The sequence below is a fragment of the Bidens hawaiensis genome, unplaced genomic scaffold (genome assembly GCF_021521415.1).
Source record: "Bidens hawaiensis isolate Kalapana, Puna unplaced genomic scaffold, B.hawaiensis_p1.1 tig00000326_1, whole genome shotgun sequence".
NCBI classification, from domain to species: domain Eukaryota; kingdom Viridiplantae; phylum Streptophyta; class Magnoliopsida; order Asterales; family Asteraceae; genus Bidens; species Bidens hawaiensis.
Window position 1 is genome coordinate 6,674,042 of NW_027491025.1, and position 15,031 is coordinate 6,689,072.

At 33.9% G+C, this 15,031-nt stretch overlaps 1 protein-coding gene across 1 annotated transcript; it reads right to left on the minus strand.

Annotated features, from left to right (window-relative positions):
• Positions 1–437: 437 nt before the first annotated feature.
• Positions 438–11,996, minus strand: LOC143621684 (hydroxyproline O-arabinosyltransferase RDN2-like). The gene is made up of 8 exons (XM_077093034.1): positions 11,610–11,996; positions 10,695–10,762; positions 10,423–10,624; positions 9,397–9,494; positions 2,754–2,823; positions 2,588–2,659; positions 689–802; positions 438–596 (listed from the first exon to the last, which is right to left on the minus strand). The coding sequence occupies exons 1-8, from the start codon at positions 11,994–11,996 to the stop codon at positions 534–536; spliced, it is 1,074 nt and encodes a 357-aa protein (XP_076949149.1). The 3' UTR covers positions 438–533.
• Between the last annotated feature and the right edge of the window lie 3,035 nt (positions 11,997–15,031).

Below are 15,031 nucleotides of genomic sequence, written 5' to 3' on the forward strand. Positions count from 1 at the left end.
AAAACTAGTTATTAATATATTAGAACCATGTCAAACGCGTGAATGAAAGCAATTAAATCACTTTTAAACAGAAGTTTCAAAAAGAACCTAAAAGTCTCTTGATAAAATATAACTTAAATATAATCAACTAAAAAATATGACATATATTTGTCAAGAAACAATATTTACACTAACAAAAAGGTAAAAGTAAAAAAACTTGGAGATAAATCTGCATTAGGATCAATCTTATAATAGGTGTTAATTTAGAACAGGTTGAAATAGATTAAAAACACTCACCTATTTTTGGAGGATGGGTGCAGCCTTAACCCTTTATTTATTTATTTATTTATTTTAGTATGCAAGTCAATTTTAAACTATATTATTTATAAAACTATTAAGATTGACTATAAAATGTCACATAGTCCTTAAGCTTAAATCACCAATATCTCAAACATTCAAGTTACCACGATTAGTATAATAAAAAGTTCTCTATAGATAATTAAAAAGACATTGAACTTCTAAAAAATGGTCATTTCACTTTTTGTATACCCTTGTTATTCTGTATCCCAATTTGGAATATTAGCTGTAGCTTCATTCACCATCTTTACAAGAGTCACCTGCATCATATATAGATTGAGAACTTAAGTTATGGTCGGATTGACTAACTGTTCAAAATGGCCGATTCGTCCTAACTCCTAAGTATACTTACCACACTTTCAGGAACCCCGGGTGGGGGCATAGGTAAATTTCTTAGTATGGGTCCGTCTAGATGTGATCTTTTGTCAAATCGCCATTCACCAATCGTTCCATACGTTAACTCACCCTGCAATATCAACGGTTATAACAAAAAAAGGTAATTAATATGATACCTGTGAGAACAAACAATATTGTTGAAATTTTTAAGTAGTAATCTAAAATAGAGGTGTGCACGAGCCGAAATAACCGGATTCAAACACGACAAGTTTGGTTATATGCTTGTTACAAAAATAGATTTTTCAGTTCTGTTTCTGTTTTGCTATCAACCAACAACCAAACTAATTGGAACCGATTCTAAGTATTTTATAAAAAATTAATAAATAACTAATGTACACTTAATTATACATAATTTCTACATCATTTGCATTCCATTTTATATTGTTTTTTAACACGCCCCGCCATCATGCCTCTTCAAAACGCCCATCCATCCCCCCCTCCCCCAAAGACACGGGTCACGCCCCAACTAGCGTGTTTTCGTGCCTAACCATTTTCTCAGTATGTACGTGACCAAGTTAGTGGAATAAGACCTTGTCAGCTTGAGGCCATGCCCCGTTAGACACGGGTTGTGCCTCACCTCCCATACACATTATAAATTGGTTACTTAGCCCATTTCTTAGGAATTTGTCCATTTTGAGAGAAACCCACTGTTTACTCACATGAACCAGAGATTGTAAGCTACTTGGAGGTCCATCCATCATTAAGAAGAAGCTCTAGCATGCATCACCATATTTATCTTGTTTCTATCATAAGATCCATGTTTTATTGTTGTTTTGATGTTATATTCATGCTCACTATGAGTTAAAACTCCTTTTATCATCCTAATGTAAATGAAACTTTATTGCTTTTGATGATTCTAATGAACATGTGGTTATTATTATGTTGAAGTAATGGTGTGTTCATGATTATCCTTTGATAAAATGGTGTATTCAAACATTTGATTGAGTATTCCAAGATTTACGAACATTTAATGTCTTGTTATGTTGAAAAGCTTTATACCTTATCATATATTTATGAAGTTGTATGATGTTTATACAGACTAGGAATGGTTGAAGGAAATTTTGATTGCTTATGATAATTGCTTGAACATATATCCTAATGTTTTGATTTGAAAAGATTGGACATTTGTTATGGTTTTGCTTAGCTATGATGTTGTCCTGGATTTATTAACACAAATACTTAGGATGTCATGCATAGCTTGAGATCATAATTGAAGGATTAGCTGTTGTTCATGTAATCTTTCTGAAAGGTTGCTAGATTTGATGCTCTTGATTGAATTATAATCTATGTTTTTTGTTTTAACATGATTCTTCACATGTGCTTATTTGTAGGATTTTAGGTGATTAATTTGTATCATTCATGCTAGTTTTCTAAAAAGTTATTAGGATAGTTATCTTTAGTTAAAAATCATTCTACTTGTTGAATTGTGAATTTACCACATGTATATTAATGTCATTATTAAAAGATAAGTGGATTCTAGATTAAGGTGATACTTTCCATTGCTTAGTTGTTTCACTTGCTTGCATTTTACTATTTGTTGCATGATAATTCAGTTTTGAAAAAGAACAACTACTTTGCTTGATCGGTTATTTATTTACAAAGATTCAATATCAAAAGTCACTGTGTTTATGGATTAATACTTGGTTCTTACCATTATCTATATTACTATTCCAAGCGTGGTTTAGCCCTTAGGTGAAAACGCATTTTAAAACTCGATAACATGTAATATACATACACAACAAACACACAATTTTCGCACATAAGTAACCCATATATTTTAAGTCTATGTGTAATAATTAAATGAGATAAAATATAACCAGATTGACCCTGTATAAAATATAATGAATCAAATTACCTTCATGTTGTAGTCACATCCATAAGTATAATGAATGATAAACTTTTTGCCAACTTCCGTTGCTAATGGAGGCTATAAAGTTGAAGTCAAAAGTTTTTTTAAAAACACATTAAACTTCACTATAAATTTGTTAATATTTATAAATATAAAAAATAGATTCAAACACCTCAAGCATAAAATCCTCCCGAAGAATGTGTTTCACTCCATGCAAAGCAGATGCAACAGCATATCCATACCTGCCATAAGGTTCAGATGTTTTTACCAATGAAAGTGATATGTAAACGGGTCAAATGGTCAATCGTCTTTATGATTAGGGATAACAATGGGTCAGGTTCAGTTCAGGTATTGGTAATCCTAGTCCCAATAAAAATACAAACTGATAATTAGAAACACAAGCAAACACACAAATTTCGAACGAAAAACCACACTTGTATATATACCTCAACTACAATTCTAGATATTGCGTATTGTGTTTTTGCTCGATTAATTGATATACACTAAATGACAAGGTGCTTATTTTAATGGTTGTTGGTATCTCATCCTTATCCTCATAGTATGAGCATACGCCGTCCTAGTAACTTGGTCTAACACCAGGTGAAAAGACATATTTGATTTAGATTAATTGTTGTAAATCACATTCGCAATGGAATTGGTTATTTTTATTACTAGTACATTGTTTCAATAAATCGTAATTTCTTACTCAACATGTGTTGTTGACAAATAAATATTTTTACGCATATTGTTGGTTGCTATTTGGGATGATTGGAAATTTGAAGAAAACCTAGTTTTGGACTTTAGGTTATTTGGATAATAAAAAGACGTTTGTTTACTTTCTTTTGGTTGATGAAACGATACATGTTTTGTTCTTTCATATGAATGCTTGTGTACTTTGATTGAAATGAAATAATTATAGTCGTGCCCCGACATATTCCGCCATAAGTTGGGGTGTGACGATGAATAATCATCGATTATTAAAAATTGCACCTATTACCCGCTATTGTTAGAGGGGTAATCAGTCCACACAGAACATGGTGCACTAGTTCTAGGGTTCGAGTTACCTTAAATGTCATCGATTGAGGAAATGATTGCCTCGTTTCCTTCTCGGACAAATAAAATTCACACAACTTGTTTTCATATATAACCCTACACATCCCTTCAACCATCTCCCCTCTAGGCATTAGCTTTATAGACTTAAAGTTCAAGTGGCCAAGCCTAGCTGAGCACGTCCAATTTGTTCTTCAATTAGGCTAGGTAAACTAACTAGATTACCAATCTTCGATTATATCCGGTATAAATGTAGAATCCTCAAAATTTTGAACCCAAAATAAACAAAACACCAAACTGTAGGGATTAACTCTGCAGTTTGTGCAAGTTGAGTCTCGACGGGCCACCGCGAAATTGGAGACGGTTCGTCGTGTATCCGTTTCTGAAAAATCTCAAAATGTGGTGAGTGACGCATCAATTGGCGGGCCGACAAACTATTGTGTTTTCCCAACGTTCTGCCAACTTTACAATGGTTTAGCTATATATAGTGACCATCACCCGACCATTTCATTCGACATCACATTCCAAACTCCCACAATCCTGGAAGCTTTCCTCATGCCTCGTAAAGCATGCCACAACCTCGTAGAGCGTGTTTCGGCGTTTCAAGTCGTTGTTCCGAGACATTGAAGTTCGTGCCATCCTAAGGCCACTTCGAAGTTCTAGCGTTTCATACCCAACGTGTAGTGGAAGTGCTGCATGTTTTGTTGTTAAGCTCTATCCTCCAAATACCCGTGTTAAGGTAGGGGTTCCGCTTAAGTCATTTCAATACATAACTTAGACCCTAGTGGGGGATATAGCCTAAGCCTTAGAAAAGTTTTTTTTATATATTTAAGATTTTAATAAATAAAGTTTTACAAATTAAACATTTCTTCACGACTAAGAAACGCAAGTGTTTTAATAAAAAGGTATTGTCAAAGAACTTTACTTCAGACATTTCTTCACCATGAAGAACCGTAGTATATAAAAGGGAAAATAAACAGAAAGACTACATGTCTGACTGTTATATCAAAACAAAGGTTTGTATCAATGTATAAAGCTATAAAGAAGACTAAAGGTCTGAAGCTGGATCATTTAATCTAGATAAAGTATTAAACTGTTATTATCGAGTTATAGGTCTGAGGTAGTCACTCATACAAACAATTGTTATCAGGAAAAGCTCATCAAAAGGTGAATGCGTTCAATCCTTATAAATATTTTTAAACAAGTCATTTAAACAAAGTTTACATGGGATTACAGATCCCTAAAACTTTAGTATTTGCTAGCTCTCATGCTAATTATACGTGTGTCTCGATTCATACATACGTGGCAGATGGCAGGCATACCATACCACGCTTAGCATCATGTCCTTGCTCATTGAGACCGACTGTAGGGCCTTAGGGTTTGACTATGTGGTCATCTGGACCGCTGATTGTTTCAAGTATGAACTAAAGGTTTACAAAAATAGTTTATAATCAACATGTTCACCAGCATTTGTCATTGATGTATTTTATAAAAAGAGTTGTACAGGTAATAAGCAGGAGATGTGTTAGAATATGGTGGAATTGGCCATTAGACGATATGATGGATCAAATGCATTTTGAATATGTAAAAGATGTAAATTAACGTTTTATCAGTTTAAACGTATTGTAAGACTATTAGGTATTTATTTCCTGTGATTTTCAAGACTTCCGCTACACAATAATACTTTGATATACTTATAAAGTAGGCACCAACTATGGATACACACATAGGCCCATGGATTCGGGTGTGACAAATTAGGGGATTGAGTCAGGTCTGTGTTTCAGGCTTGGCCTAGACTAAACATGTTGCTTCTAAGAGTCAATATGAAACAGACATTCGTAAGCTAATGATGATCTCTAGTTTTAGCCTCAGATAAAATCAACCCCTTCTCACATATATAAATATATGATTCGTCATGAACTTAACTGTAACATTTGTCAATTTCGGATTATCTTGTATTTGTATTTGTTTCAAAAACCTGACCCGATTTGTAACCAGATTTTTCAATAATATAAAGTAATGGGTTTTTATGTTACATAATCATCACACACTTGTCGGACTTAGAAAACACCCTTTTACGGTTTTTAAAACGCATCGAAAATGACCAAACGACTCGGAAAATGAACCGGAACAGACCACCCCACCCCAGACCACGTCGCGCCGCGCGGCCAAGAGGGGAATGGCCGGTCGCGCGTGGCCTAGCTTTACCTGCAGATCCATTTCGTTTTTGTTGTTGTTTTGTGCCTTGTTTGACCATTTTAAACATACCCATTTACATGCAAACCATATAATAACCTTTATAACCAACCATTCACTCTTTCCCTATATAAACAAGCTCATCCTCTCCATTTCACCTTGTTCATCCATCTTCTTTTCTCTCCCTAACAAAGAACAAAACTCCATATCTTCAAAGTCTCTTAATAATCAACAACAACCTTTCTTTAATTTTGTTACTTAGTATTTGAAACTTGTGGTACAATATATATATATATATATATATATAATATGCACCCTTGTTACCTTCGGCTTTCACCTTCTCCGGCCATGGTCGGTTGAGGTGATACGCTACAAGGCAAGGCTACATGGAGGACTCTTTATAGTCCTTGATTATACTATATTTCCTTTAATGCTTACTAGTCTTGTTTAAAGTATAAGTAGTTTAGTTTCTAATTCATGTTAAATGAGTTCCATGATATTGGGTATGAAGTCACTAACCTCGGTTTTATCCCGAGTTAAGAACCGAACCAAAACCGAACTCTTGTTTACTAGTTTTGTTTTAAATAGTTAAATAAACATGTTTATGTAAGATTTGAATATTATAACTTCTAAAATCGTATTTATAGTTCTATGGTATTTGGGTATGTGGCAGCCATCCTCGGTATCATTCCGAGTCAAGGACCAAACCAAAACCGAGCTAAACCGAGTTCACCCGCTTAAGACACACAAGTGTGTTTTGGGCCATCGAAACTCATCTTTTCTTCAAGAATGTATTTTAAACTAATTTTAAGTTATTTTCTCAACATACTTGGTGTTTCGGAATCCAACTTGATCTTATAACAAGTTTGGACCAGTGAAACCAAATACTTGCTTAACGGACGTTAAGGTTTTTCACAATAGAACTATATACTTGGTTAAGTATTCTGATTTTTATTGAGTTATCTCATAACATTTATCACTTTGAAAATTTGACTTTGAGTTTGGTTAATTATCAAGACTCGAATCAATAACTCCGAACACTCGATTAAAACCTTGTTTTGGTATTTATATAACAAAGGGTCTTGCAATAGTGCATTATAACCCACATAATTACTTGACATAGGTTGAGTAATATTTATGAATGGAATACCAAGACCCGGTTTCTGGTAAACTTACTTTTTAAGAAACATGTCTTTAATTTCTCAATTATTTACATTTTAAACCATAAACTTCATTTATTTACTTTACTTGCCATATATTTCACTTTAAACCCTTTCAAGACTACTTTCTAACTTAAGACCCGTTTAATCTAGGTCTTGCTCGTTAACGTGAGTACATTTCATCCCCCGTTTTCACTTTTATACTTTGGGGGTAACATTCATACTTATCCAAAACAAGAACGATTTATAATACTCTATCTTCAAACCACAAACTTTAGGGTGTATGATACTTAGAATACTTGCTCTATTGTGTGTTATATGTTTCATATGCTTTACGTGCACGAGTGTTTATTTTATGTTGTTGTGGAACGCAATAAGTATGATCATACGCACCCCTAACTACTTAGCCTTGTGCAAGTAGCATAGGGCATCATTATCTGAGTATGTCGGTTGTTACCGACTAGAAAGGATCATCATTTGCATATGTTTTATATACCACGATCGATACTTTTATTTATAGTTTCATATACGTTTGTGGATTTCGCTCATATTTTATATACTCAAAACTATGAAATTGCTCACCAACATACGTGTTGACAAATATTATTTTATGCATTGTTACAGGTTTAATTATTACTTGACTTGGAGTTTGAAGACGTCATTCTATTTGATACCGCTAGGTTAAAAGAAGAATGAACAATATTTATTTATTGTATTCGGTGTTTATTTGTATGAACAAGATGTGTTACTTTGGTGATTTAATGAAATTAATGAGTTGCTTAAATATTGTCACTTTAATAGTGTCTTGTGTTCTTGAGCAATCCGTTGCACCCGGCATGTTTCACTGCCTTTGGTCGGGGTGTGACATTAACCTTTCCCATGACCCGTTTGTTTTGTTCATCAATAAAGGAGTAGTAACGTGTCATGTGGTTAATCGTGCCATTGTCCATGTACCATACATCACCATCCTTGGGTTTGTATTACACGTATAACCTTCTTTTCATTCAAGAACACCATTTCTTTAACACACTTCGTCATAAACATAGAAGGATCCTTCGTCTTGGATGCTTCCACCAACTTTACTTCTCCTTAAACATTATGCTTTTTGGTCAGGATACTTACAAACAAAGTTTCCAAACTTATCACATCAGTAACATTTAACAACTGAGAGAACTTATCACATCAGTAACATTTTGTCCTTTTTGTTCATGATTTTTGGGTTCGTGGCGTTTTCTTGATGATTGTGGTTCTGAACCGACCTGGGACCAATTTGTCACTGCCCACCTCGACATTCATGACCTCCACGAGTGGATTCATGATCATTGAACTGACTACATTATGATCCAAAATCAGTAAAGCGTAAGCTTACCTTGGGTCTCAATATGCATGCCTTCTTCACTGATCTGTTACTCATAGTCTTTTAAACGTTCTACTACGCATCACACCCAATAGTTTTGAGATCCAAATTTCGTACAAGGGAGACAATAATATGAATGAACTTACTCTGTGATAGAATTGTAAGGAACTTCATAACCAACTTAGTTTCCCTAATCACCTCCCCTAAAGTTGTCGACGTTGATATCGTACCCGAGAATTCCGCCACAAATTAGTCAATGATCTCAATCTCTTTCATCCCCAAACCATCAAACTCGGTCGTTGGGTTTGCAATCTTGCCTCCTTGACCCAATCAACCCCCATTATATGTCTTAATCGCGTTGGCTGATGCCATATTACCCACTTACAAGATTGTGACTTTCGAGATCGATTGGAACATCAATGAAATTGCAATGCTCCGGGATCCATTGCACATCAACCATGTTCTATATACGGTATCCCAAACCTTATGCACTTCAAGAGTACTTTCCATATCGTGTAATCAGAAAATGTAAGCATAAGACTTTGGAACGCATCCAAGGTCCAGCTACCATCGCTCGTCTTCGGTATTTTCTTATCAGTCACCATTCTTAGTTAAACCCTAACCGTGAAACAAGTCAATCTTAGACAGTTGTCTTCATCGTTGCCGCCATCGATCTTATCTCGGTACAAATGGGTGGGAAGATCTTCGGTTTAGGTCTGATACCAATTAAAGAACATATTAATCAGAAACACATATAAACACACAAATTTAGGATGAACTCTCGTATTATTATAATCAAGAAACTAACTCAATACTCGATTATAATATACCACTCACAATAACCAAATCAGGGCTATGTATTTATAAGGGAGACTTGACTTGGTCAACAAGTAATATCAAATATAATGAAACCCTAATTGCAACCCTATAAACTCGTTATATCATTAATGAATCACACAATCTCAAATAGAACTGACCCAACCACCTATACGTGATGGGCTTATGAGATGGAAATTACTAACACCCATGCCCAATTATGATCTTTAACTCACATTTCTAGTACCCATCCAAAAGATGTGTCGGTCTCCGGATCATTCTTCGTTCTTAAAGAAACATTCAGCCATGTGGGAGCAATTTTTTCAAGCACGTCCTGCATAAAGTCACTCAATTACATAACTTCGCTTATGTTACACATGTGAAAAGTTTGACCCGTTTTATCTCCACAAAGTCAAGCAGGTCAAAATTCACCAAAAGTGTAATGCATAAACATCCTAAATCATTTTACTTTTATAGATTAATACTATCAAAAGGTAAAATAAAATTGATAAATTTTTAATATATTTACTAAAAAGTCCCACCTGATTTTCGTATATTCAAGTCCCTAAGACTATCATCTATGGTGAGGGCATCGAAGCCTCTCTACAGTAGCACGCTAGCGCCACGTAAGCACCGGGGGCATCGAAGCCCCAACCAATAATGTCCCGCTATAGTTTAATGTCTCAAGGGCGCTCATATATATATATACACACACACATATGTATGTATGTGAGTGGAAGAGGGGGCCACCTCCACACCCTTACCGCGCCCATCGTTGGAACGAACCTAGCATCGACGCCCCACCACCAAGGGCCCTCTTTGATGGTGTTCCGCGCTCTTCGGCGCCCCGCCATCCTCTCCAATGACGCCCATAGTGGAGGGTCTAAACATCTCAAATAAAATGTTAAATTCTCTGACTTATCTAGGATGCATGTACGTGTGAAAATATATTTAAAATCAAATGACATTCAATTGAACAAAAATAAATTTTAAAAAAAGTTATACCATCTTACTTTGTCATACCTAGGGGTAACAAAGCATTATTTTACATAATCTGTCACAACTAAGTAAATCATAAATACGTTTAGAGACTTTAATATACCAAAACTAGGTTGAGTTATTGTTCATGTTTAGGGACTTTAGCATACGAAAATTGTGTAGGGTGTTTTTTATGACGAATTAAAAAAATATGTTAGATTTTTTTATGTTAACCCTATCAGGAAAACTTAATTTAACATCCTATATATTTGTTATACACGTACCTTTCTTATAATAACAGGAGAATTACCAATTGGGTCAACATTAGTAATTGGCCCATTCTCGTTAGGAAAATATTTTCGAATTATTTTTTCGTTTTCTACAGGAGCCATGTAATCAAACGGAAATGCAGCCGGAACTATTCCATGGGCCAAATTTGGGAGTGGGTTTACATATATGTGGTCAGGTTCTGCCATGAGTATGTATCTGCCTAGGGCAAAAGAGTCATTTACTTCTTGAGAATAATATTACTTATTAAGAATAATAAGATGCTTACTCCTCTTCAATAGTAGCCCTCTTTAGCCATTGCACAAAGGCCCAAGGTCTATTTAAAACTATGTAACCCTGCATGCCAAATAATAATAATAATAATAATACCCAAACGTTACTTGTATGACACATAGCAAAAAGTTGCCCATTTGACATGTGACCTATCCTACCAATCTTTGTCCCATACCTAAATATATGTTTTACCATACCAAAAAGTAACCCTTTCATATTTCAGTCAACCCCGTAATAATAAAAAAAATACAGTTTTTTTTTACTTATGGCCTAATAAAAGGTTACCCGTAACCCACCCGACTCAAATGTCTTTTGGCCCATTACCAAAAGTTACTTTTTTTATCCATAGCAAAAAAATATATATATTGTACTCGTGACCCACCCGAATCATACATCTTTTAACTCATGACCAATACCAAAAAGATACATGTTTGACCTGTGACCCACCCGACTTATAAGAACTTTTGGCACATATCTAAAGGTTACTTGTTTGACCCACACCAAAAGGTTATCCATTTGACCCATACCCAAAAGTTACCTGTTTGACCCGTGAGACACCCAAGTGAGACTTTATTGGACCCATGCGCAAAAGTTCCTTTTTTTACCCATACGCAAAAGTTACTTATTTGATCCATACCAAAAAGCTACTTGTTTTGAGTCATACCAAATGGTTACCCAGTTAAACTATGACCCGCCCATTTTACCACATCAAGTATTTATTGGAACCTTTAGTATTAGGGTTTAGTACCGAGCCCACGGGTTAGTTTATCTCTATATAGGGTTACATTATATAGAGATAAACCGGCCCGTGGGCTCGGTAGTAAACCCAAATGCTATAGGTTCCAATAGTATTGACCATGTACAAGAACCAAAATAATTGGATAAGAAAAACAAAGATTCGGTCACTTACTTTATCCATACCAGCTGGAAGTGGGTCAACAACAAAAGTTGGAATCTCATCCATCAGATTATCAGGTTGGCCCGAATGCAGAATCCGGGTATATTTTCCCATCTCGGATCCCGCCACATTTCTCATTCTTTTATACCAAAAATGCATAATTCGGCTTTGCCATTGGCTATACGGACTATCTGTAGCTGTCATTGCCACATGAAATAACCCCTTTGATCTTTCCAAATTATCAGGCATCATAATATTAGCTTCACTCAATAACCCTCCATAATTCAGCATATGGCTGTGAATCACCATTGTTATTAAATTATACGTTGCAAAGAACGAACCGACGATCAAAAGAACAGTTAATAGTGTTGATGAAGAGCTACAATTTTTCCTTGCCATTGTAATTTCTGTTCTAGATATATTAACCTTCTGAGGAGAACACAATTAAAGTCAAAGTTGTGTAAGTCAACCCGTTGACTTTAACTTTGTTAACCACTCAACAGACTAAATATTGAAATGTGATACTTAGCAACATTAATTAGTAAGTATAAAACATTTAGTCACTATTCTTGAGTTTAGCCTTAAAAGCCATTATGGTTTCAAAGGAAGAATTATGAAATTAAAAGTTTAATTTAAGGTATATATGTTTAATGTTTTATTGGTAGAATAGTTATTTTGAGATTGATAAAGCATAGATAATTTGAATTAAAAGGTTGGGTGAGGCCCAATGGGCCAAATCTCATCCAGGCCCAATCCCAAATATGGAAGTAGACATGCACAAATCGGTTAACCGGTTATTCGAAACCGGTTAATTTAATAACTCAAAGGCCAAGTAACTGGTAACTAACCGCCGGTTTTTTTGGGTAGAAACCGGTTAAAAAAGAATCGGTTACTAACTGATTACAGAATTATTTAGAAACCGGTTAGTGACTAGTTAACCAATTTAGATGTACACCTCTATAGGGAAGCCTATATTGGCGTACAATGATGCAAATATTGTTTACCAACGGTTTAATAAATGAACCAGTTATTGGTCAATGTGATCAAAACCCGGTTAGGTTAATAACTGGTTTCACCATCTCTAAAAACCTAGCCTATATAGTAAATATAATCGATTAGGTTCATAGCCTGCTTATAACCGGTATTCTTTTATTAACTCAATTAAATACTAAATATATAAAATAAACTCAATAAAGATTTCTTTTTATTAATTTTTGAATTTACAAAAGTTACAAAAAATACTTAAAATCACAAATAAACTTTACAAATATACATATATATACATACATGCACACACAAACATTTACCATATGTACACACATATCCTAACCGGTCATTGTTAAATCTTCATTTCGGTTAACCGGTTAATGTATACACAGATTACAAGTATTTGCTACCATAGAAACCAAATTACAAGCGATGATATTGGTTGCGTTTACCTTAGTTGACGCTGAAAAAGCAACACAAGACTTTGATCAGATGGCGGAAACGAAACGTAAAGATGAAAAGTAGTGAAACCACCTTTGTAACTATGAAGGTTGTTGCATCTTCATTCTTGTCAGTGAATATAGCATAAACAAGTTTTGTTGCATACACGTATGTTATTAAAGGGTGTCCTAATGTGGAAAACAAACAAACAAACAAACACTACAAATCATTCTTTACTTATATTCATATTAAGTTTTATATTTTATAAGTTTTGTATAACATTAGATTAAAACACACAACATTAAATTTTTGCAAACAATCTTAAATGCAAATACATATGGATATGATGACTTATAATTACTAATATATAAATAAGATTATTAATAATAGTTAGTTGTTATATTAGTTATTATATATTTAACCATTTCCGTCCCTCGGCTAACAAAATGACTTAAATGCTTTACAATTTAGCAGAAAAATCCAACCGAGTTAGTCAGAAGAATGCAAATGATTAAAAATTAAAAAAACCTCATACAATAAATCATGGTTGCAAAAGTCGCTAGTCGGACCCTAGACGGCCGACTGGGGAGTTGGGTGTACTCAGAGTACTCGGAGAGTACTCGAAAATGGTAAATATAAAGAAAATCAAGTTTTAGATATTATATATATGTCAAATATAAAAAGTTTTCCAATATTTATAAAAAATAAGTGAATATCAATATAGATTAGATAAATACAATTTTAAATACTAAATTATTCAAAATTTGCTAATCATTAGTTAAAAAAAAGTGATATTCCTGTTTTAATATTATAGAAATATGAATTATGCTTTATTTTTTAAGTCAAAATCAGGCGAAGTTGACCAAATAGATATGATCATTTTTGAAGTTGACCACCTATGATTGTTCTTTAATAACTAGGCGGAGTTACAGAAACTCCCCTCGGTACCATACCTTGTAGCGAGTACTCGGGGGTACTCGTTCTTATAGACCTACTTTTACAACATTGCAATAAATAGTTAAAAATCGGGTTTGGTACTCAACTAGTTACACTGGTGTACCTTAGGGACTAAAAGCGAATTTAACTATTTTGTTTATTGAAATTTAATTTTTATTATTTGTGTTATTATTGAAAATTAAAGTGTTCTCAAGGATCTAGGACGTGTTCCCATATTATTTCCTAATATTTGCTTCAAGGCTAATGCTATTCGATTCAAGTTGTTGTCATGAGCACGTAAAACGATTCTATAACAAACTTTAATTTTATGGTATTCATGTGCATATGCTTATGCCTATTTTAATACGATTATATTTGCCATCATTGTTTTTATGTGATTGTCAAAACCGGAAAGTAATATGACGAAAATGATGCGTAACAAGAGGCATATGGGTTAGATGTATATGCTAGGACTTATTTTTATTTATTTATTCATTTTTAGAAGGTCCATATTATGTCCATGAGTTACCTAACGTAATTATTGGTTTTGCAACTACTATTGATGAAAAAGTAACTTTGTGGTAACAAACTATATTCAACAACTTAAACACACAAATATAAGTTGGGTACAAAATAATTAGACATTTAGATAATCAAAATTTAACATTGGTTTTTATAAGACTATTAGGGAAGAAAATACATTTTACTTTTATTTATTTCGAATAAGATTTTATATTCATAGTCAACGCAATATAATTACGAACATATAACACAATTTTAACTCTATATTCGTGTATAATAAAAAAAATCTTCAAACCTATAAACCTGTCCGACAAGGCATCCCAGAGGGTAGGGCGTGGTGGGTGACCGTCCAATGCCTGCTCTCATCCGGTGCCCAAAATTGTTGAGAAAAAGTTGTATATATTTATGTATAAATTTATATCAAAACAACATCTTACAAAAATGATGTTTTTAATGAAAATGCTTTGCTCTATAGAATCAAAAGGTTTTTGGTTCAAATTCTAGGATTGACATTATTTATAATATATAATAAATAAATGTTTCTCAAT